The 26,125-nt window shown below is 39.9% G+C and overlaps 1 protein-coding gene across 1 annotated transcript; it reads right to left on the minus strand.

Moving 5' to 3' along the window:
• LOC591892 (beta,beta-carotene 15,15'-dioxygenase) lies at positions 1-25,285 on the minus strand. Its single transcript, XM_011679443.2, has 8 exons — positions 24,941-25,285; positions 10,713-11,116; positions 10,251-10,395; positions 7,738-8,276; positions 5,381-5,489; positions 4,071-4,168; positions 3,409-3,520; positions 1-2,918 (listed from the first exon to the last, which is right to left on the minus strand). The coding sequence occupies exons 1-8, from the start codon at positions 25,023-25,025 to the stop codon at positions 2,770-2,772; spliced, it is 1,641 nt and encodes a 546-aa protein (XP_011677745.2). The 5' UTR covers positions 25,026-25,285; the 3' UTR covers positions 1-2,769.
• Positions 25,286-26,125: the final 840 nt, after the last annotated feature.

The following is a 26,125-nucleotide window of genomic DNA, read 5'->3' on the forward strand; positions in this document are numbered from 1 at the left end:
GGGGGGGGGGGGGGTTGTAGGGTAGATATCTATGTGCAGTTCAAATTCTAATAATCTACATTGACTGATTCAGGACCAAAAGTTGCGTAGATCACATTCTCTATCTTCTTCAATAAAAGTATAAAGATTTCAAGAATTAGATCTTTAGAACTACTTCAATGAGAGTCATGCAACAACAAAAAACAGCATGGTCTCGAGCTTGACTTTTATTCACAATTTGAATTCGAAAGATAATGATAATGGCATTGACAATTTCCAGAGAGAGGGAGAGAGACTGAGAGAGAGAGAGAGAAAAAAAAGAGAGGGAAAGGGGCTGGTGTTATTTTAAAAAGTGCGCGGCCAATGGCTATAAAACCATGGAAAAAAATATAATGAATATTATTTTAAAGGGTTTGATGGAAGGGAAGGGAGGGGTAGATTATGAAATGAAAGTTGGCTAAGGGGGGGGGGGGTGAATGATTGCAAAAAGCCTTCAAATCAAGCGCCCAATCACGCTATTCCTCATCATAATAATAAAAACAACAAACATAACATCAAAATGCTCACGATCACTAAAAGAACGTTGATAAATACCATTCATAAACACTTGCCTTATCTCATTCAACATAATGCCGAAGTATCACTTTTCATGCCACAATAAAAATATACTTTTGTAAAATGAATACATTAATCTTCTAATCTAGCAAAATAGTGTTGCTGTAATCAATTTCTATACCTGGCATTTAAGCCTGGACAATTCTCAGTACTAAAATGATGTTCAAAGTTTGTAGATGATGATAAACTGTTGATGATTTATAAATAATGTACATGTAACTGAATAAATCTGAAAAAAGACAAGAAGAAAATATTGAATTACTATTGGTCCATAAGTGCTTCATGAAAACTACCAAAGGAAAAGAAAAGAGATACAAAATGAAAACCATAATTGATAAATTTAAAAACTAATACTGAATAATTGGTCACTCTTTAGGAGGGAGATCAAAATTTATTTCAAATTATTTCGCCGGAGAAAGCAGACAATTTGGTTAAATCAATCGAAATTGGTCCAGGGCAACTCATAATTGGTGATACAGCGATTGCAAACACGATTTGGGCTTTTGATTGACGAATACATCTAGATTATTCTCGACACGACAGTGAAATTGCAAAACCTTTTTTTCATTTGCTCAGGTCAAATTCTTTGGCGCAAATTGATGTTTTTAGGAATTACGCTACTCTCAATTCATTTCCCCGTGAAGATGAAATGTATAGCACTGAGAAAAAAATAGCAAAGCAAATAATAATAATGAACAAAATCAAGAGTAAAAAATTAACAAATAAAAACAACGGAAGTGAAACCAAAAAAAATTGAGGTAGGGAAATGTATGATAACTTTACAAAATATAATAACACAATGTCATATCAACTAAAATGAGTGATAGAGACTTCTTTAGGTGAGAATCTATGATAAAATATTGAAAATAGACCTTAAATATAAACACAAGGGTTTCAATATTTATCTATTAGACGTATAGATGCAAAAGAAGAGTTACAAAATGCAAATCTTTTTGCGCAATACTTACAGCTGCGAATTCGGTACAAAAATTAACATTATTCTCATAATATCTATCATGAGACTTTAAAAACTTTCAAAATGTACTTCAATTTAGTAAAAACAGGATGATTAAAAAAAACGGACGACTTCTATTGCACGGAATCGTTTAAATGGAAAGAAAGAAAAGGAAAATGGACATTAACTTACAATTCCGGTTATAAGATCTCAAAAAGAAAGGAATGAATACACATAGCATTGCATAATTAATCTTAATAATATTAGTTTCACTACATGGACGGGTTACAATCAAGAATCGCTCTCATGGAATTTGGGACATGATTTTTTCTTTATTTGAATTATTGCCTTACTAAAATAACGCAATGATTTAATAGCTAGATTGGAGTTTAACGCATAGATAAGACCATGTGTTGATCTATGGCATCGATAAAACTCGGTTCAATTTCATATAAATTGATCCCAATACAAACTACAGTCATTTCTTTAAACAACCCGATATTATTAATAAAGACTAAATGGAAGACATCGAGATGACTTATTACGTCTTTAAATGATGATCTTCCTCACACACTATGTTATTTCACAAGCATTTCGGGTGACCAAAATGCCTTGGTGTTTATGCAGCTTAAGATAAATAAATAATAATTTTCTGCAGCTATTTCATGCCAGATTGCATTGGGATTTGTATTAAGATAAAAACAACATTTGTTTCCAAACACGCCTCCGTGGATTTAAAGTTTTACCAGTGGTCTTAAACCCATTCTTCCTAAAACGTGTCTCCAAAACTAAGTTCTGGCGCTGCTATTGGTCCAAATGATGAACCACGTGACGCATGACGTATCGCGTATTCCCGGTGGTGGCGCCACGTTTCACTTCATTCTAATTTCACGTGCGCTTCACATAGAACCGTGAGTACCATGAAACTTCGAGAATCATTCTGTTCCTTTCAACCTATGAGCGTTCTGCATTTAGACTCTGCTGCCACCATTGATGAGTTAACTATTTTATCCTGGAAGACAACAAGAAAAATCACACTTTTTGGTGATAACAGGGTCGGAACACCCTTCCTCAAGGCAATCTTAGATCCGCGGGGAAAGACTGGAAACGGTCACCGCTATCAACCGTCGCGTTCAAAGTCTGATAGGTATAGCGATGCTGATTTCAAATCATCTCTAGTCACGTGAAAAGGTGTCCGTGTGACTATTGCAGTCCCTCTATCATTGGAAGAATCCGCCGTGGAAGGTGATGGGACATGACATTGTCTCGGGGATATTTGCCCGTGCTATTTCATCTAATGTCTTAGCGTCAAGTACCAGTAGGAATGCCCTTTGTGTTTCGCTGCTGATTACTGTTGAAACTAAAACACCTGTCGTGACAAAGACAAAAAAGAGAAAAATCCACCATAAGCAACTAGAATCAACTAGCTTACACATTGTCATTCTATCTTTCAAATTTGGGTCGGACTGATGAAATACAGGGCATGTAAAAATGGAAAACAAAAATAAACATGTGAACTCTATATATTTATTAAAGCTAATCTTGAGCTCTCGTATGGGAATCGTAGGTTCAGAGAACATGGCTATAAGTAATTCTGGATTGTTTATCCTGCAGTACATTGATTGTTTAAACCAGTAAAATAAAAATAATTACATCAATTTCCTTATCTTTCTATGCTCATTACTTAGTCCTTATACATTTTCTAACAAAATCGTTTGGCACATGTCATTTATTAGTAATCTTCAACATTCATTGTAAGTTTTGTTGGATTGTGTGAGAAATTATTTTCTATCGTTACCATAACTCAAGTTTATCTTTAAGCAGGGCCTATTCCATGATGAAATGTCTAGATGACTTACCCTCATCCTCGTCCACAGCATCTGGTGCCCCAACAAAGATCGGCTCTGACGGATAGTGATTCGGTCTGTGCCATGTCTTGCAAGATTTTGTTCGCATGTTGCATTTTACAATCTGCAAAGAAAACCGGAGCATAACGATAATCACTCAACCATATTGGACATAAATTAAATTCTATTCTGAATCTTAATCTGTCAAAAAAAATATTGAACGGTAATGAATAACTACTGGCTCCCCTACAGCTTTAAAACATTTAGTTCAACTGCAATCCATTATTTTGAACAATTAGTTATTCAATTTCGTTTTGTTTTATGACAATAAAAGATGGACCTTGTGCTGAATATTCCCACTAGAGTCTATATTTTATCAAGAGTTGTGAAAAAGATTTAGGATCATGTTTACTCAAACATATGTAATCATAATTATGTGCTACTCAGAAACATTGATCCAGGGCTTAACTTAATTCAAAGGTTACCAGTGGCTTTGGGAAGGAACTCATCCATACATTAATTTAAACAGATTAGTAGTGTCTCTGAAAGACTTTCACTTTAAAGAGTACATATCCAGGGATCACACCTATTGATTTTCCACTTACTTATGCATACCATCATGTGTGTTTAATTACCAAATGAAGGTTACCTTAACAAAAGCATGTCACCCTTACCGTATTCATAAAGTCGCCTTTACATTTCCCCGAAGTTCCGTAAGCATATGTGTAGGGCCTTCCATTGACTCTACTGTTTATGCATGGCATATCGATCCCTGTATTGGAGAATGAAAGAAGAGAGATGTCATTAACCTCTGCGATCAGATGTTTCGACTTTGTCCAGACGACAAAGGCCGAATTAGGTGAGATAAGTACTGAAAGATCAACATGTGTTTTGCTGGTCGATGTCTTCAAGAAAAACTAGATCGAGCGAAGGCAAATAAGAACCACTTATAATTATGTGCGGTTAGGTTGTCGCACAATGATCATAAACCATGTGCGATCGCAATAACTTTCGAAATATCAACTGCGTCAATTTCCTTGTCCATCATCACTTCACACGTGCGAACATTATGATGGCATCTTACATATTAATCAGAAATGAATTATATGGGATATACAATCATGATAATTGGGGATTAAATTGATATTTTGAAAGTCTTCAGTGAGATGATGTCATAGTATAGCACACATCTTAGTGATTACTATTCTAAAAGAACACTTAATATCTTTCAGATAATGCATCTGGATGATCTAGTGACTTCTCGTTGCATGTTAAAGGCTTTATTTAACCCTTACTGTACTGGGCTATTTTGAGCACCCACTGACTGGGGGGGGGGGGGGGGGGTGCCTGGGAGGCCCCCCCCCCCTATGATCTCGGCCGTCGATTGTCCGATGAACACGAAAATTTGCATGTTTGTAGATATTTACGTAAGGAACAAGATGGTATAATTAGTTTTTTCCGAATATGCAAATTTTTGTCGTTAGCCTAATTAATTATGCAAAATGCGCTAATTTTATGCATTTTACCGAAAACGTGTCAAACTCCACTTTTTGATTGTTGAAACTCATTATTCATATGAAACTTCTTTTCTAACACAAAAAAGTTATTTTAATGTAATTAATAATGATAATTTATGCAAATTTTGATGCGATTTTCACTTTTTTTTTTTTTTTTTTGATGACATGCGCATACTAATTGTTATGTAACTCCTTACAGGTATATCCGATTTCGACGAAAATGGTATCAAAATGTGCGTAAGACTTGAGGAAAAATAGTCATGAAACGACAATTCAAAATTCCAAGCGGTTTCGGCGCAATCTCCGAAAATGTCGAGGGGGGGGGGGGGGGCCTCCCAGGCCCCCCCCCCCCAGTACAGTAAGGGTTAAGGTAAAAATTATAACGTCCTCCATTATCATTATTTTTAATCTTCTCATGCAGGAACAGCTGAACACACCCTCATGTTGTAATAAATAAAGCTTCTCACCAATATCTGAGGCGACTTCATAGGTGAGTTCTACAACGCCGTCAGGCCGAAGTTGTGCAGAAGCTGATGTATAATTTAGAGTTACGAGGTTTGTGCCAACAGGTGTGTTCTAAGAAAGCAAAAAGGTGGAAAAAAGAGAACAATTGATAAATCATGATAGGGATAGCAGGATAAAATAGTTACAGGAATATTTTATCATTTTCGAACGAAAACGTGATGAACCCAATGTTCTGCAAATAACGAAAAAAGGTGAGGAAGAGAAAGTTATATAGCTCTAGAGAGATTGAGATCGAGGGAGAAGAGAGAAAGAAACGGAAAATATGAACTATTCCTTTAACTCTAGGCCTACTGCTTCTTACTACGTAATATGAATGATAAAATACTCGTTTTTTTCAGTTCTTAAACATATTGGAAAGTAGAAAAAAAATCAATGACGGAAAATACAATTTTAAGAATTACATGAAGTAAAATTGATTAGGTTTTGGAAAAATCTTTGTCTTGAAATTCAGGGGATCATTAGCTTAATTCTCCATCGATCTGTATAGCCAGCAAACAGGGGTCGTCTGGGTATGTAATCGGTTCTTTTATGTCAAAAGTGAATGCAAGGCCGATAATGCACTATAAGGAAGGACGCGCACTTACAAAAGATCAATTAATAACATGTTTAGACACGATCCTAAGGAGAACTCAATTATCTGGTTCTCATCAAAACTACCCGAAAACTGTCTGGGATTGAATGGTTTGGTCGAAGATGCTTATGTTAACTTTTCTCTTGTGCTATCTAATTGATAGCGTGGAAATGAGAGCTAAGATAATGGGGATGGCCAGGTGCCATGTTCATTTTGAAAAGAAGTCCGATGAACCCGACCGTTCGAAGAGAATGTCCCTCACGCGAGCGGTGGATCGAACCGTCTGGCCTTATTACCCGCATGGTATTCAGATTTGACAGGCCCCTTTCATCTCGGACAATACCCCCGAGTAAATTCCTTCCGATAATTGGCGGTCCTCGTGTTTGTGTCGGTAATCCTAGGTATTGTAGTTTGGATTCCTTCCGGTAATTGTTGATGCTCATTTACACAATAATCGGAATGTATCGATTCGCCTTGTTCGCGGTGGTCGCCGATGAGCGCAGGGGGTGGGGACAGGAACATGTGTTAAGGTCCATGATGTAACGGTACTGGTAATACCCCGGTCAGACCGACGGGACAGACCAACGCCAGATTACAGACCGAACATAATTAGAAATACCCCCAAAGGGTCAAGAACCGTTCGATTTCAAGTTTTGAAGTCAATCCGGCGGTGTGACCGAGGTATAATTAGTGTCTATTTGATGACCATCTTTGGCAGAACTATAGTGCCCATTGCACACTTGGCGTCATTTCGATTGCGTTATTATAAAACCCGTGCTATTCAAGCCTGAAAAGGCAGTTTGCCCAGTGGCCTATAATTCAAAACTTTTTGTTTACCCCCTCTTGATTTTGCAGTCAAAGTTTGTACAATATATAATCCTTATATGACCACATGGTACGTCAAAGACCATAAAGACCGCGCCAGCCTCTGACGCAGACCGACGTCATGACTGACGCCCCTTGTGCAACGTCATCTTAGAGATTAGACCAACTGGCGAATCTAAACTAATATCTTATATACGCTTTATTTATAACTATAAGTAGTAAAAAGGACTGGTTTGACAAACCGGGGATCGGCAGGGGGTCTTTTTATTTTTTCCACCAGACCCCTGATTAGGTAACCCTATTCAAACCTACCAAGAATATCCGCCCCTTCCTGTGTATTGATCGCCAAAACAATCCATACAACGGAAACGATTTAGAGGCGGGTATTGAAATATTGAAAAGGATTACTCAACAGATTGACTTAAATCGTCGCTTTCTTATTTAAACGCCCTTTTGTTCCATTCACAGAATGCTTACATTAGTGATCATGCACCATTGATAGTGCGTGAGGTTATTGAAGGACTTGGATAATAGAAGGAAATGATGTTCTATAGCTGCGATAACACCGTGCAATGCACGAATTCCCCAGCTTAAATGATACGATTTTTCTTTAACATATTCACACTATGTTACTTTATAAACGTGCATTTTACGCCGAGTGGAATTAGGGAGCGCGGCAAATATCAAACGAAAAATTCAGATTTTAAATTGTTGAATTTAACGACGGAAAAGCAAATATCATAAGAATGTATTATTATTTTTTGATTGGTATTTACCGACTGAATATCGGCATAAGGAAATGTTTTTTGTGTGGGTCAGTCTTTTGTCGTTTTTTGGTCTCATCGGTATTGCTAGGATAAAAACCATGAAACGACTTGGATGGATGAAAAAGTTGAAATTTACCTTATTTATTCTAAGAGGTAAGACGAATCTCCTGACTTCTGTGATTGGAAAATGTCGCTTGCCGTCCTGGTCTCCATGCCTAAGGTAGTCAAGGTAGAATTTCTTGAGAAGCTCATCGTCATCGTACGAACAGATATCAAACACCACATGCCCGTCCTCTTCGTAGGAGTTGATCACGTGCATGCCAAAGAGCGGACCCGTCTCGTACCTCGTGGTCATCTGCCGTCCCGTCTGCTTTTCGACGAGATGAAAGAGCGTCGTTCCGTTATGGTCGAACTCGAAACACGACGACACCGGCTTGCCCAGTATCTGCGAGGAGGCGAGTTTGGCGACGTTGATGTGGAGGGTCTGCTCGGAGAAAACGATGTAGTTGTCGGTCATACCGAAGCTGTGAAAGTACGAGGGTTTTAGAGGGTTCCGTGCTCGGATGCTGCAAAGCAGTTTAGCCGACATCGAAGGACTGCTCGTGTCTGTACTCGACTCGCTGGTTGACGTCGTGCTGCTTTCTAATGACGGTGACGATGGTGACGATGACGATGCTAAAAGAACAGAAATATGTATACATATCATGTTAAATCCGATCTGATTTCTCTCACAAAAAGTAATACATGTAATTAGTGACTTAAATTGAACGTTTATAAGGGGTATCAAATACAAATTCATTTGATTATTCTCTATCATTTTGGGACATTTCTTTAGAACAAACGCCAACCATGAAATAAGTTCCAAAATACTGATTTAGTATATCGCATAAGATTGATGAGCTATGAATAATAGTATTACGCATAATCAATATTTAACTGTGAGACTGTAGCCATATGTATATCATGATACCCTGAAATAGTCTGAAGTCTGCCAAAGATTGCAAATGTGGGAGATATGGCGTCTATAGAGCTAGTCATTTAATCCTCCAGATATGTCCATAAAGTACATTCAAACCCCCTGGCCAGGAATAAAGAAACACGTGGTCATTGTGGATGCATGACTCAGACCATCGATGACCATATGGGAATTGAGAGCATGACGAGACCGGTGTCTCCACGTCGATTATGTAATACTCAGCCCACCCCCACACCCCTGGGAAATCTCTCCTATGGTACGCTGTTCATAGGGGGCACCGGTACACCCAATACTAACGTGCATCCCCCAAGTGTTAATCAAACAGGTGGTGGACACTGGCTTCGGAAGGGTCTTCCCCCGTATTTCTGAGGCACTTCCGTCTCATCCTTACCCACGCAGAGAGGCCCAATTTACCAAAATGTATCTATACGGAGTCTCTTTCTTCGCATAAAAAATGAATTATACTTTTTACCAGAAACATTTTAAAACTTCTTTGTCTATCAATGAATGCATAAGCCATCTACACCTAGATGTATTCAGTGATAGATTGATGAAAGTCATCACCTCGATCGCTATAATAACTAATCACATCGCTACTGGCGATATATCATGTTAATGATTATTTGAGAAAGTCCAAGAAAACAAAGCTTACATGTATATTACCCCCTCCTTCTCTCAGGAAGCGTTTTGTTTTCGATTCAAGCTCTTACAGACGAAACTGATCCAGAATATTAATACAAAAGCATACAATAATCTCGTTCTAAAACATATCGAGAAAAGTAGCATACCCCATTTCACTTTCCTTTTTACACATTCTATAATTTTCATTTTGCTACTTTCATGAAGATAGCCCTTCCACGAAGTAACTGTACACTTGAATCAAAGACAATATTCAGCGATAACAATTTATCTCCTCGAAATAGACATACGGGCGCGACTCCAGGACCGTCGGAGAGATAAAGAAGACAAAAGGCGGAATTGAAATAAATAGCTTCATTTTTTTTTGGTACCAGTGGCAGAGGTTAAGTTGATTGATTTTCTCATGGCGACGCCATGCTGTGCTAGGGGAGGCCTCTGCGAACTTCACCAGCATATCAGTCAAGAAAAAGTGTGGCTGAGAGATACTGCCATCTTCATTTTGTGAAGAAAATGTCTTCCTCTGACAAAAGGGGAATCTGGCTCTCTTAAAGGACGAAAGCATCACACGATTAAACCCGTTGTGTCTATTATATTTGTATGCAATTGTCATTAATGTTCGCATCTCTATAAAGGCAACCTGTTCATAGTAGTCCCCCAAAATGCTTCCCTCGAGAGGTAAATGTGTGTTGAAAGAGCCTCTCTAGAAAGGCCACCTGTTTACATTGGCCACTTTTTGTGCTTCCATTGGGTGGCGTTAATATATAGATTTGACTGCACTGATAATCATAGGCGTAAGGGCCCATTCTTGTCATTTTATCTCTTGTGGGAAGAATATCATCTTTCCAGTTTTTAAACATTGCGAGTGACAAGATAAGATATGAAGACACACGTAGACCACCACATGAGGTGGCGGTTGCCTGAATATAGGTAATTTTAATGAATCTAACAATAAGGGGTGAGGCTGAGGGAAGCTGCAGCCCCCCTCAGCGCCCCTCTCCTCCACATCGCATGTCTATATAGATGTTATCACCTACCTGAATGCGATTTAGGGAAGAACTTGATGATGTTGTAGAAGCAGCCGGTGAGGTAAGATGTTCCCATGTTATACGAGCACCCGTCCCTGTCCACCTGAGCATGCGCAGACGCTGTCATCATACCGAACATCTTTAACAGATCGATCTGTCATGAAGAGAAAGATAAAAATGAACTTCAATTTTGTCACTTAGATGTCAAGAGATGACAAAAGTCTTCTGTTTCATTTCTATTTTCAAGAGAATTTGTGGAAATATTTAACATCTTGCAGACTAGCATGAGTTGGGAAAACAACAACTAATCATTAAGTTAACACCTGTATTGCGATAAAAAATTCTTTGAGGGAGAGCCCAATGCCTCGTTTGGTGACAAGGTCAATGTTCTATTTCTCACTCTCATTATCCTTCGGCAGATAATCAGAAGCTTGTAAATTTGAGTGAATGACTCAGTGGGGCGCCACCTACCGTTTGGTCCTCCGTGCTTAGGTCTTGTAGGTTGATCTTCCTCGGTGTGTGCGTCTCTGTCGCCGTGTATACCTCATCCCCAAGTTGATACATGTTTATTAAATTATTGTCTGTAACATTAAGCGGTAGAAAATGGGTGGCAAAGCGCTCGAGGACGTTCTTGCAGGGGTCCGGTATTCCTACTGTGCCAAACTCTGAGAGGATGATTTTGTTGTATTTCATCGCCTTCTTGTACGCGTTGCTTCGGAGGAACCTATTCTGGTAGCTCACTTTGCCGTTATGGAAAGCAAACTTGTGCATGAGGGCTAGACCATCGAACCAGTGCTTGTATTCTGTGTCCCCTACTTCGAATAGACCTGGACCAATCCGCACCAGGGACCCCCGGAGCCAGCCAGGGAGTTTGCCTGCGAAGATACAAACAAAAACAATAAGATATGTTATGTCAGTCATAGAAGAATCGATAAAAGCTCCAGAGATATTAGCGTCTTTTCGTCAAAGGTATAGTGTAAGACCCAGAGTTGCAATTGGGTTCTAGGTGAGGTTTCAGGTTAGGGTAAGGGCCAGATGGTTAGTGTTCAGGGTCTAGGTTCAGTTTACTTTATCTGTGGGTAGCTTAGAATAGTCTCTGAAGCAAATTAACAGTGGCCTACATGTCAGAGATATATTACATAAGCTTATCAAGATGAAAGATGAGAATCTGATGATACTATGGGACAAGCGATACACCACAGTCACATTGACAAGACGGGCACGAGAACGTCAACTGACCGAACAAATTTTTACATTTACATGGCCAGGGTCGGTTGGTTTGGAGTCGGCGGTGTGACTGAGGGTTGGTTGTACCATGATAACGCCTCATTCAAGACCCAATTCTAGGTAAAGGTGGACTCCGAGGAGGTGTCTTCTGACAATTGAATATGAAGTACTCCTATTACCATGTAATGAATGGAATAGATAAGAATAACACGGCATGCGGGGGATTGTAGCAAGGTGGTGTTCTATTTGACGACCTCTGGTTACCAAAGTGGCGTATTTTAATAAATGAAATTAGGTGATCACAACAGTGCAAGAATGACAGGCTTACAGAACTTGTATTAGAGAGAAAGAGAGAGGAGAGCAAGAGAGAGAGAGAGAGAGAGAGAGGACGAGAAGGGGGGGGGCTGAGGGAGACGCATCGAGTTGTATTTAACTTTCAAGACAGTGAAAAATCCATATCTATGATGTGAACTCGAAGCTTTGTGTCTTAGTTTCGTTATCAATTTTCTTTGTCATACTCATAGCCAATAATAAGGGGTTCTTATCAACGGGTTATTTGACCAATCAGAACAATAAGAATAGGACCCTTAATATTCTGTACCGGTAATGGAAACATCTTCTTCGCTCATTTTGCGGAGGCATATTTTTTGATCAGCTCCACTGCGCAGGGGACATCAGGAGTCAAGGCTAAAGAGTGTTTAATCATAGACAGGGAATGAGTTTCTGGACCCACAGCGTAGACTGCTATTGTCAAGGTTAGTCCGGCTAGGCCAGACAGTCTTTACCAACTCAATGTATTCGATACTAATATGAAACACATTTCTTAAACATTTCTTTAAAAAGAAATAGACCATGCAGTCGAGCGATACATCGTAGAGTAAAGTCTCATTTTAAAGGGACTAGTAACGATCCTGACAAGGAAATCTTATCTTGTTTGAAAGTAAGTGCATTGTTTTAATAATCAACTAGTTATAACATGTCTGCACCGTATACCTGCTGATTCGTTTTCGCCTACGATTGTACATTACAGTGACTTCATCATGGGATCCACTAATCCCAGTCTATTATCTATGCCGCCTAACGAGATTATGCGACAGGCGTTAGTCTCCTATTTAGCAGACGGCTGAAGGTCTGAAAGTTCTGTCCCGATTCACCTCCGCGCAAGAGAGAAAATAAAAAAAACGGTTAAACCTCATGTGATCTGTCAGAAGTAGTTAGTATTCAAGCCACCGGTAACATGGTTTCAAATTTGTCATGTTACTTCGCCTGATTGTTTTGTCACATAATAATCCCATAAAATTCGCCGCGGGATCTATTTTGGATGAAGGTGAGCAATATCTACACAGCCCCCGTCTCCCCCCTCACTCGTGGGGTACCCAGTCTATAGGGGTATACAGTAACTTTTTCGTTACCAACATCTATTTTTGAAAGTTTGTATAATATTTCGTTGTATTTAGAACAGCTTAATCAACCAACAATGTCGATAAACCCGTGATCAAGTGATTGGGTTCCCGCTTTCACTCAAACTTCCACGCCCAACTTTTGAAAGAAAACCTGATGCATTTAAGGACCAGATATTGGTCGCAAAATAAGAAACAAAGTCTCGACAAGAGCCATAGGCTTGGGACCACTCACGAGGTTGTAAGGAAATTCCTAATCATTTAAATCGGACAAACAGCTCAGAAATCGGTTCTAATTTTGCGTCTCGGGTAGCGTCCCACCTGCAGTCTATTAAGAAAACTAGGACAAGTGCTTACCCCCAAAACAATTTCCCCCACCTTTAGACATAACATTGAATATGGCCCTCTACGGTAAGAATATATTCCATATTTTATCCATTTCTCGTCCGTCTCAACTATTGTATTCTTTACCCTTTCTTTACTCTGTGAAATCTGGTCAAATTAATAACGACGATCCACAACATACGGACAAAACAACACCGCTAATTTAAAGAAGGAGTAACAGGGGCGTGTCAACCGATAAAAGACGCGGGAAGACAAAGAACAGGATAAGGTGGCGAAAAATTAATAAGAATGGTCACGAAGAAAACGAAAACACGTGACATGGCTCTCAAGGGTATTGGCGAGTATACCCAAGCTGACAAAATATACCTTTCAAAGTAGAACTCGTACTTTTTTGCGGTTTCTGATCACGGCGGGACCTATTCTCTTCGAGTACCACCAAAAACCACAAGAGGTCTTCGAGAGGAGAGAAAGGGAAGGAAATAAAGTCAAGATATCGCATGGATAATCCCTGCTATAATCATATCAAAAAATCGAAGACAAACAACTGTACTTCGTCGACAAAATCGAGAAATGCCTAAAAAGTGAAAGCTAACATTTTCACCTTCAGATAACACCTCATTACATTACCTTATTCATCCATTATATTGTGTTCATACTATTAATGGACCCTCATCTGACTTTGTATGTCTATTGATAATTGTGATTAAAAGAAATCGTCCTCATTTTTGGACACATTTCTTGCAAGGACTGTAATACAGAGATATTATAACTCCATCAGTGACTCGTTACTTCAAACCTTACAGCTTTAAAATAATACCGGCAGTGATATGCATGGATGTTGTTTGAGATGTTTCGGAAACTAGAAAGAGGAAGAGTTCACTAATTGTATCAGGTAGAGCAGACAGACATGTCGGGTAATTAACAGACACGAAACAGCTCTCCTCCATCAAAATAGCGCCAAAAGTAAGAAATTAAACGAGCATACAGGGACCGTCCTGTTAATCCAATTGTCGTCTGCCCCCTGATTGAAAAATCTAGTGCCGAATGTCTCTCCTTCTTTAAAAATAGTTTCTTTCTGAAAAACTACGTCACGCTTTTGACTGTTAATGATTTGAGGAACTTCACGCAAGGCATTTCCGAGATAATTATGTTCTCTCGTGCTTGCGGTCAGTGCTGGAGTCGTAAGGAGGTTGTTCGGGTATATAACTGTCTTCAAGTAGACGACATCGTCTAATCAGAATGGCGGGATTGATACCCGTAAGGAATCACTCGAAAAAAACAACAGGGACACGAATTCCGACTCAATGGCACGGCGGAACTATTATATTTAGTTGGTAATCATCGCACAGTTCGAGGTCTGGAAATAATTGATTAGAATTAGGTTATAATTAGGATTTTAGACACTAATTGGGGGTACAGTATTATCATTATGCGGTAACAACATTTTCGAATTAGACTATTAAGGCCTTTTACAACATGATAGAGCCGCCAAGTATCGACTCCAGTGCATTTTCCATGTATGAAAAAGACGTTTAAACCAAATTTCTTGTTTGCTAACCGGTATAATTATGACGTGATGTATCTATCCAATCGAACATACAGCTGATCTTCTCTGAAATAACTTTCAATTGTGCCTGTTTCCTTTCTCGTCTGGGCTTCATTAAAAAAAAGGATTTGCCATTCACACTGATACAAATCATGGCAACCCATTATTTTCACCTGTGTAATTATTCAGTTTCCAATTTGCTGTTTTCCTAAACGGGAACTCACGGAATCCTTCTAAGTACCGCCTCGGTCTGGACCGCTCACCTTTTCATAAGCGAATTATTTCGGGCAATGCACTACATGTTTTATGAAATTTGTAACAAGGTCATACCTGATTTTCTAAGTCGATTTGACCTTTCACTCGTCAATTTGACCATAATCCTTCCTACCTTGGTCTAACAGACTCACTCAACGCACAATTTCCTAACCTACCATTTGTATCAGGTTCTACGTTAAACCGCCTGCGAATATATAGGCCACACCGCAAACTTATAAGCTATTCGCTTCCCGAGCATGACCGAATCGTTTACGAATGCTTCCGCAACGGTTTTCTAGGTCACTCAGATGTTCTTTCGTCATAATAGCAATATGGGAAAACACAACACAGGATATTTTGATTACTTCGGCTCTTCGGGTCAATTCGTAAGGATTCGGAAGACAGATGGTCAGGAAAGAATGCCTTTGTTTTCCTCGACTTTTTATCTTCGTCATCTCAGGTCACTTCGTCATTCTTCGGGAAAACACAAAAAAGAGAGGTGAAGGAAGTTTGGTCTACTTTCGGCGGCATTCGGGTCATTTCGTCATAATTCACAAGCAGCGGCAAGCTGGAATTAAAATTAATCCCGAACGGTCAATGTTGTGTCTCAAGGATGTATTCGTCATAGTGGTTATGTCTAGCGTTTATGATTTCTTAACCACAAGCCCATCTCGCAGGCCACATCTTTGTCCTCGATTGACCACTCCACTAGAGCACGAACAAAAATCGCCAATTTGAACTATTACTTGAATAGAATCATTCTTGCCTCTTTGCGGTTATCAATCACGGGTCGACGAACAACCAGTGTTTTACAAACGAGACATACAGACAAGAATACGAGCATGAAGGTTTTTTGTATATGGTTCGGACCGCAATCACAGCACTGTACTACCGCAAAACTCAAAGTAGTTCAGACACCCAGACCTTGGTCGTCCCTGATGTCGTTGTTATCCCCCTACGGGTGTTCTCTTTTACAGAGTGTCCCCAGACAGCCCCTTTCTATCACCCTTTATTCTCTAGAGTGACCAGTAGCCGCAAGCAGGGGTACCTTTTCGCTTACCCCCAAAGACGTGTTGAATAGGTACGATTACACATGTCACCACCCTTGGCTTGCTAGAGTGCTGGGGGACCAGCGATCATATAGTATCCTTGATACATTTTCGTAAAGTAAATTAAGTCATTATCCGAGCACGACGAACGCTGTTAAAGCTCATAAACCCTCAAGATGATTTTCAAATACATTAATCATCTTCGTGATAGGCTGCAGAATCCATTGCAGATTACTAGAAGAAATAGTCAGGTAGTCCATCTCAAACCCCCATGATATCATGAAGTAGGCATCTAGAACAACATTAGGTGCCCGACATGCAGAATGCCCCACATCCACAAACTAGGAGGTAATTTTCTAATGTGTAACTCTATGGGACAGATGGCATGATGGAGCTTCTATCTTGTAATCAGCTAACGCCGTTAACGCTGATTGAAAACCGATTGACTCCAAACACACAATTAGGATCGCAAGGACATTTCGAGATGTATACAATTTGCAGGGGGTAAATCCTTTCATTGACTCACTCAAAGTAAGAATTGAGGGTGGCAAAATTTGGAAAAAGGAAATAAAACCCAAAGATTTTGATGATGAAGCATGTGAAATATTGACCCCGCCCCTGGAAAAATAGAACAAGGTGTATGGTGGTTTAACATGCAGGCTATAAACAGAACAGCGAATTTCAAAACTGTCTCCTGTAGATTGGCACCATCTGACTTAAAAACGAATAAAGATTAAAGAATATATGGCACAGGGAGCGTTTTATCCTCGTTAATTGACAAATAGAAATTGTTGTTAGATCACAGTTGACAGAGTCAATGATACATGTAACATTAGCTATTACCTCCAGCCGTATATTAGTCCTGTCTTTTATCACATCCATATTCATCGATCTTTCTTTCACCCATTCGCAATCACTGCCTGTGGAAGCATTTTTGGGAAGTAGCAAGTTTCATGAATGGGTCTTGTATCGTGCCCACTGTCGGTCTGAACTTGCTGGAGCTGCTCTAATCACCGGGGTATCCTCTTGCAAGGCCTCAGACGGAAAGACAACATTCATCCCCAACGATCCTATCCCGCTGACACCCACACGCCTCATCCACAGCAGCGCAGTTGTCCTGGTTTAACATCCATTAAGCGCCATTATCAAGCGATCTCATTACCCAATTCCGTGGGATTAGCACCTTCGTGAGCTTCTAGGGACCATCTAGGGTTCCACCGTGGAAAGCCGGTACAGATCTACCATGTCACACTACCCGTGATATAATTACATTGACAACGAGTCGACAAGCCGAGAGAACGAATGGCTCTACCAACTTCTCTGTCGAAAATACATCTTTCTCCGACTTTTGAATGTCAAACCACAGCTAAAAATGGACCTGACCACCGGCTTATCCTGTATATTTTTAGAATAAAAACTATATATAACACATAGTATAAATCCAATATGGGTATATTTCTTTCCACGAAATGCTCCCTTTATAACATGTGACAACCTATAAAAAGAGAAGCATTAAAGAACACCACTGCTCTCTATAAATAAAAGACTAAGCACATAAAACACATAGCAGTGATGTGATTGGCAAAAAGTTCGTTCACATCTCGATTCGCTCTTTCAAACGTACGCAAAGCATGCTGGGAAGAACAAGAAAGTGCGGTAGACAGTTAGCGATTTGAATGCTCCACCAACTGCATGGTTTGAGTTAAGATGGCTGCCCTATTCAGATGGCGTGGGAACCTTTGCTATATTCATGTATACAATCCCCGTATTTCAGATGACAGTTCTACGTCAGGAGAAAAGATTGGTGATCTTACGCGTTCGGATGCGGTTTTTTCATCTTCTTTAGGACCTCACATATTCCATGGGATGACAAATACTCGACATATCCCTCAAACCGCAAAGCCTAAGAAGGGGGAATGTCCATGGCTTTTGATTGGATGGCCATTAGAGGATCATATTAGGGAGGAGGAGGAGGAAGAGGCAGCGATGTGGGGGAGGAGATGTAGTTATTGGAATAGAAAGTGAAGATATGCCAAGAGGCTCTTTGAGCTTAGGTATTATAACGTAGAAACTGAGCAAGGAAATACTACGAAGGGGTTGGTTTTCTATCAAAATATAATCTCCAAAATTATACCTACTTCATTAAATAGGCGTATACGTCCTTTATTTTTGTAATTCCTGCATGTATGACTATTGTGCTTCCCACAAATAAATTGGATACTGTAAGAGCATTTTGATACTCATCCTGCCATATCACGCTTTGCTATCTTTCTTGATAATGTTCGGATTGACTGAGAACAGTATGGGTAGGAATGTTACTCTAGCTGTTACAATTCAATATGGTATCACTGATGAAAACATGTACCATGTATGTATTCCTTCTGTGCTGCTACACTGCATTATAAATTGATTTATATAATATATATGTTTACAAACAGAATATTGATTTGTTACATTGCATTGTAAATTGAGTTATATGATTTATATTATTGATGTATATCAATTAAGTTTAATAAATACAATACATGTAACCGTATCAATATAAAGATCATTTGTCTTGACTGTATATCAATCATCCTCTCCGCTGATCCAGAGAGGAAAGAGGTACACCTTTCGCTTCTCCAACCACAGTATAAAGTAAAATAAGATGGAACACGCGAAAACCAATGTTATGCTCGCGTAAACATTGGAGGTTTTGGAGTACACCCTTTCAAGAAAACTGTAGAAAGGGGGCCTCTATTCCACCACGTAGGCATATACCGCAAAGATATCGAGTCATATGTTAAAAAGAGTGCTCATGATATTGATAAAAGATAAAATAGAAGAGAAACATCAAATTCGTGCAGTGTATTACTGAGTCACTCTTGACTCATAATATATAAAGTGATTGAGGAGAGACAGCCTGTGATTATGCCAAAGTGCAGGGTGACGAGAAAACGAAAGTAAGATTCGACAGACGAGGACAAAGAGCTTTGCTAGCATTCCCTTCCTTTAAGTTTGCCCAAGCATCCACAAAATAATGAGTGGAAATTATTTGAAGGGGACAAAGGAAATTGCCAGTACATTGGACATGAAGAACCGCGATTAAAACCAGTCCATTATAAATTATTTTAATTCAGCGGAATACATCTAGTTCGATATACCGGTCCCATCCCGAACTAAATTAAAGGATATTGGGGGCTTTGATATATAAACGAATTCCAAATTGTGGGTATTTCCCTAGTAGCTCCATACCGAGACGTGAACAACTCATCCATCTTTCTTTAAGGGAACCATTTCCCATTGTATTCTCTTCCAAATTTGGGAAAATTTGAATTACCCTCCACTAAGAAAAACAAAACATGTCTTTCACATGAAGTAATGGTAGTACCATGTATTGTTTTTAGTATTGATATTTAGTATTCTATTATTATTAGTTTTAAAATTTGTATCGGTATTGTATTGGTTTTATTATTAGTATGAATAGCATTAACACCTATTCCTCATAATTAAGTAAACAATTATAGTTAATCAACACCAAATTTTTTTTTTTAATGTTTTTTAGAAATCAATAATCCCCCGTCTTAATTAGCTTGCTTATCTCAACATGACAATGCTCATTGAATGCGGACAAACTCAGTAACATAAAGGAGACACATTAGTCTGGCAATTACCTTTACAAATTAGCTCTTAAAATCCTGTCTAGATAACAAAATGAATTGGTACGATAGCATGACCTTCGTCCGACTTTCATCGTTGGTTACAAAGGGTGCTGTCTACACCAAAACCACCAAGCCGCCAAATCTGGATGGAAAATAATTGGACAGATAGAGCCAAAATACTTCCAACACCTAAAGAATACTGTCAATTTATTTTACATATTTATGCAATTGAAATAATGAAACGATGATGCGTTCGACCGATTTGACTAAAGCTTTCTCATATGCGTTATCGAGCATTTTGAGATAGCTCCGTGTACAATTTAACCATTTTAATTCTATCATTCTTAAAAGTTGTCATGTACCTTTAAATCTTTTTTTTTCCTTGGTATGACAGACGAGTAACCCCCCTGTCGTGAAGACAAATGTAAGGAATACGCCAGGGTTGTATTGCCAGCTTACGGGATAGGCTTCGAGATGCGGAAGACACAGAAGTAAAGAGAAGACAGAAAGGGGACGGAGGGAAAAAAAAATGAAAAATTGGGCTATGCATGCCACATTTTATTTGTGTTGTCAGGGACGCGTGTACAGGGATATGGACGAACGAAAACCGCAAACGCGCCAAACATTCGACAACCAACTTCTTTCTTCGTTTTTCTTTTCTTTCTTTTTTGAGGAAAAAAAAGTCAACATAGCATGTCAGAGGATCTCGTCTTCATCTTGTCATACAATCAGGGAAATTCGCGACCTCCATTTCTTTGGCCATACCAATTCTTCGGCCTAATACATCTCTCTTCTTGCTGGTCGCAGACAGAGCGTATCATTCTATGTCTTACAATGATGTGCTGCATGGACAAGTAGAAACGAAGTGCGTTTTTTTTTTCTTCTCCCGTTCCAACTTTCGAAATTGAACTTCAAGATGGCAAGGACTGCCTGAAAGGGCAAACTGCTTTCTGACTGAAGATACCGCCCCAGACACTCAGGTAATATAAAAAATGAGGTATTTGGGGCAGAATTTAACGGTTTTTGTCTCGACTTTGCATGACCCTTTCTTCTATTATGGCGGGATCTTGTGATAGGAAAATAATGGATGTTGCATGCAAGCCCAAGTTGAAGTGGATAAACTTGGGGTTGGTGGAACAGACAGAACGGTGGAATTTGGGGCGAATTTAACGGTGCCGTCTCGATTTATATTGCCGCGTTCTCCTGAGATTTGATAAGAGAAGAAAGTCGCGCCTACGGGTCAGACCACAAAGGTTGAATTTCAACAACTTACGATTGTCTTTTTTGCGCTCTCGTTTTTTTTCTCCTTTGGTATGCCAGTGGAAGAGGGAGTGAAGTGACAGAGCAAAAGGAGGTGGTCTTGAGAGAGACAGAGAGATAAAGAGAGAGAGAGAGAGAGAGAGAGCGAAGGAGAGGGAGTGAGAGAGGGTTAAACATGAAATCATAAGGGGAACGTACATTATCGAGACCCTGGATATCCTGGTTATTGGTTCCAGACATAGGACTGATTTCAGATTAGGGCCTACATTACGTCATCAAGCTTAGCTTCAGTAGGTGTCATGTACAGTCTCCCAAGACTAGATTAACCCTGCCACACAGGACTACCACAATATGAGATGGTATATCACGGACTTACTATAATAAGTCCATAGGTAATCGTGCCAGACAAGACTTTGCCAAATGAGGTCTGAGAGCGCTGATTTAGATTCCCGATGTGCTATAAGGGTGGCCTGGTACTGGTGTCAGATTGGGGTGGGGCGAACAGGAGGCTATGGCTTTAGCAGAAGCAGACGGTATATGGCCCATGCCCCCATGCCTGAGACTCCGTGACTCTCTGTCTTTCAGCCATGAGTTTACCAGGGACCGCATTGTAATTGGTTGGCTACCTATACTTGGCTATATCACCATGAATCAAATCGCTCAACGACTTTACCACGATAATTTGTGTTCAATGCACTAAAGCAAACACACATTGGCGGATTCTGTTTTAGATCTATATTCCACGACAGACCGACATAAGACAGTAATTGGATCCAAGGAAACGAAGAGAAGGCACTGGGACCCATCATAGTTCTGACTAAAGTCTTACTGTGATGATGATATCAGCAAATCCGTATACATATAGGCCCAAGTCTTTACGAACAGTCCGAAGTTCACATCGGCATTGTCATTCTTGTCGAAGAATTGGAATTAAACACAATGGATGAATAAGCGTTTAAATCTAGTTAAAAGAGTATAATCAAATTAGCACAATGAATTGTATTCGAAAATCATTACAGATAGTGGCTAGCGATAAGGGATGATAAGACCGAAAGACCCGAGTGAGGGAAGTATAGAAACAGTGTCAGCTGATTATCCAATGAATAAGTCATTCAGCGGTACCCTGGATCCCCAGGGCAGCCCAGACCGAGCTGGCCTCAGTCTGGTTCCGAAAGAAGGGTAGACAGAATGTTTTATTGCATTGTAGAACGGCTTTCTTGATTTCATGAAAACCACCATCATAAGGAAAATGATCAATATGAGTCATTTATCGCGATTGATCCTTTATCACAATTCGTGATATTAAAGACAGACCAGTATTAATGGCAACGAGCCGATGCTCATGATTTTCATAAGTTTTATGAGACAAAATTTAAAGCTTCAAGCCTCCATCTCACCACTTCTCCAGTTTTCTTTGCCTAGTCGCTACAACATTCAAGAGTGTAATTCAGGTTGACTTTAGGCTTATACGAACTGGAAAAATCAGACAAATGAGCTCTATATTCGGATACGCTGGCAACGGTAAAGCTAGTAATTTAGAGTATTGTTTCCTTACTTCCCAAACTTATATCTGGTTTGTACAATAAAACTAAAATCTGAAGTTTTAAGAAGAGGAACACAACGATGTGGCTATAATGGATTATGAAGCTTTATAATCTTTAAGATTTGTACTTCGACGGTGGGGTGTTTTGTTTAATTTTTAGTTTGTTCAACGAACTCGCCTAGAAGAATCTATTCATAAGCAGGTCTAGAACAGTTTCTCACCTAAGCAATGGATCTACTTGTAAGTCCGTGATCTTAGTACGGAGATTTGCTGTTCAATATTCCTCGGACATGTATACAGCAGTGTTCGATTACTTTCAAACTTTTCGGGTGCGGTAGAAAAGCACCCTGAACTGTCAAGATCGACAAGGTATGTCAGTCGGGAATGTCTGTTTAACGATGACGTCATCATTTTTGTTCTCATCCCCATGATATGATTTTCCCCTGCCCTTTTTTTCCTTGATCCTTTATTTTTTCCTATCCTGCCTTCTCTCTCTCCAGAGTTCTTACTCTGCTCTAGAGGGCCCAGCCCAGGGAGCGGTGAGCAGCCGAAAGCGGTAAAGACCTGTCAAAGTTCATCATCTTTGATCTAGTTAACAAGTTATTCTCTTCGTGATACGAATATCGCCCATGAGGTGACGGTCGACTCACGCTTACGGGAGGCCTACTCATGGACCCCTCCCATAAAAAAAGAGGGTAAAATTACGCTTAACGTCGCAGAAATATGTGGAAATATATCAAACTAAGTTCTTCTTGTATGCAGAAGCTTTACCAAAAAAGTTGATTACGTACTCCCGACAAGGCACTAATACAATAACCAAAGGTTATTACCTACTCTCTGCAAGGAGCTATCAAGTGCATGAATGTGTCGTTGCCAAAGGCGGATTCAGGCTCGATTTCATGGTTTTTGACAGCTGATACTTATAATTCAGCGATTAAAACATGACCCCATGTATTCTGTGTGCGCTGTCAAGGTTGAAAAGAAGAGTGAACTTTTCAAGTTGAAGAAAATTTCGCCAAGCGCCTCGTTGATAAGGCGCATAAAGTGGTTTAAATTATGTATCAAATAATTCACGCGATCTATAATTCGTATTTTTGGCTCTTCTTGTTGCTGGATATGGTGTGGAGTAGACACAGTATGATTTTTTTTATTTGCGTGTGGTAGGTTGAAGTCAGACGAGAGAATGAGTAATTCGATTTAATCATTATCTGAAATACGCTGGCTGGCCGGTTGCCAAGCTGAGTACTGCAAAGGCACCCATTGTCAGTGCGTCTCGCGGTGAATAAAAATATAATTGGAACAAAAGACATAGGAAGGGATTTGGAAGTCAAACAAGTTCCCACGTGGAATCTCCTCTGGCTGTGTCTATTATATAATGTGGAAATACACCCGGTAAGATCCACGGGTGTAGACAGTTTGGGAGCTGTCTGGAATTGTTGAATTCAAACCTGTAGTGGAATATGCTAGGAAGATTTGGGGGTAGAACTTGAGCTCGATTTGAAAAAAGAAAGAAAATGAAGCATTGTTGTCGGCAGACTTTGTTTGAGTTTCACACTTGTTCTGAGCCGGCCGGTGTGGGATGATGATGATGAATGAACGCTATAGGGTACTGAAGGTCAGCATAAACTCAATTCAAAAGTAGGACAAGTATACGGTCACGTGATTATATTGGGTAACAGCTGAAACCAAGTCATACACGCGTTTTAAAAAAAAAATACATACTATACATTTTATCGTGGGGGAATCTATATAGGCCTATACATGTGAAATATCAAGGCTACTAACAACCTAAAATATTTCGACAACCAAGACATTCATCGTTTGTGGCGCATATATTGATATAATTCACTTTTGAACACCGCTAACAAATAAAAAGAGAAACGATTACACACACGTGGAGTAAAAATTATATTGTGATACACTATAGAGAACAGATTATTAGAAGTTGTAGTGCACTTTCAATTCTGACAGGTACATGGTTCTGTTAATAGTTTCTGCTACTCCATTTGTAATAATCTATGACTGTCTTATTCACATCTTTTAGTTAATGACTGATATGTCCAAGGCCATCAGCTTACCCTTCAAAGATATCAGGCCCGACGGGGCTGAATGACTGGAGAGTTGTAATAGTTGTATCGGGTTTGTTGGAAGCGATAAAGCCTGGCTTGTTTCACTGGTCTGGCATACCAAATTTCGTATGTCTACCAACATCGAGTTATCCGTATAACGAGCATCTTTGGACAATCCCCCTCAGTCTATCTACAACACTTGAGACTTCCTCAGTAATTGATAGACTGATACTGGGCTTCTTGGGCGGACAATGCGTCCATTGACTGCTCTTGAATCTATCTCTATCTCTCGGTCCTTTCTCTAAACCTGGCAAACTAGCCACTAGAGATGGGCGAAATTAAAAAAAGAGGGAGGATCACTTACCTTTAACTTGTGCTGCGACCGGTGTGGGATATTCCCTTTGAACAGAGTTGAATAGACATCCAAAATTGGGATCCGAATTAGCCATTCTGAAGTACGTTGTGAAAAATAAATATGAACTTCAGAGAGCAATCAGAGCTCAAATTTGCCGGGTAAAAAATATGATTATGGATTTAGAGAGAGAAGGGAACCCAGTTTAGTACTGCTCGAGTGGTCCGCGCGTGTGGGGGTTCGCGACGGTGTGTGAGCTCGATCAGCTGGCTTGACGAATATTTGTAGCTCGTAGTGAGCTGCTCCAACCAGCGTCGCGTGCAATGCCCAAGCGGGAATCCTCTATAATACGATTCATTCTCATGAATGGTCTGTCTCGCCCGAAAGCCCCTTGGGTATACACACGCACATACACACACGCACACACACACACCACAACACACACCCGGCCTCAACGCACACACCGTGCTAAAACACACTGCACACGAACGCACCCGCGTGTTTAATGTGTATTCTCTCGAGCACCAAATTGACAAGAGAGGGAGGGAGAGAGGGAGAGAAAGAGAGAGAGGCAGAAAGAAAACTTTGCCCTGAGTCAAAAGCGCCTTGGACGTTTAAGGTCACCGTCTACCGGATCGTTCTGATAGGCCAGAAAGATTGTGACGTAAAAACGACACAGCCAACTCATGCGTTGCTTGTAGCAGACGACTATTTCAGTCAGCCAGGACACAACGTCATTCGAGTACTCGAGATGATAGGGGCATGTTCAATGTTCACATTCCATACACAAACCCATTAGTAAATGTTGATTTTAATATTGAAATAGATTTGAATATCTTCCCGCAGTCGCTTTATTCCTCGGCCAATTGCAACGACACATTACAGCAGTGCGTGCACTGTTCACTATTTGTGAAGATTTCTTGGTTTTGTTTCAACAATATTTCATTTTGCCCCTTATAAATTAACCTGACCTACTTCTTCCAATTCCCTGATGTAAGTCGTTTTATTGACCCTTACCCATGGTGGGCTCAACCATCTTCCCCTCCTGTCTGCTGGCATCAAACAGGTCAAACGTACCCACAGTGATGCTAAGCGTTGCTACTCCTTCTCGCTGCCGAACAAATAAACGTTTCTCAGAGTGCCTTTTTGGAACACCACGAACCTGAATAGATCATCGGTTTCGCGCTAAATAAACTT

The sequence above is a fragment of the Strongylocentrotus purpuratus genome, unplaced genomic scaffold, assembly GCF_000002235.5.
Source record: "Strongylocentrotus purpuratus isolate Spur 01 unplaced genomic scaffold, Spur_5.0 spur5_scaffold_16, whole genome shotgun sequence".
Lineage (NCBI taxonomy): Eukaryota > Metazoa > Echinodermata > Echinoidea > Camarodonta > Strongylocentrotidae > Strongylocentrotus > Strongylocentrotus purpuratus.

Coding starts and splice junctions, on each gene's coding strand:
- LOC591892 (XM_011679443.2), bottom strand. CDS start 25,025: ATGGCTAATTCGGATCCCAATTTTGGATGTCTATTCAACTCTGTTCAA. Junction 4,169..5,380: donor TGAAGTCGCCTCAGATATTG/GTGAGAAGCTTT, acceptor TCTCCAATACAG/GGATCGATATGCCATGCATA. Junction 2,919..3,408: donor TGCTGTGGACGAGGATGAGG/GTAAGTCATCTA, acceptor TTGTCACGACAG/GTGTTTTAGTTTCAACAGTA.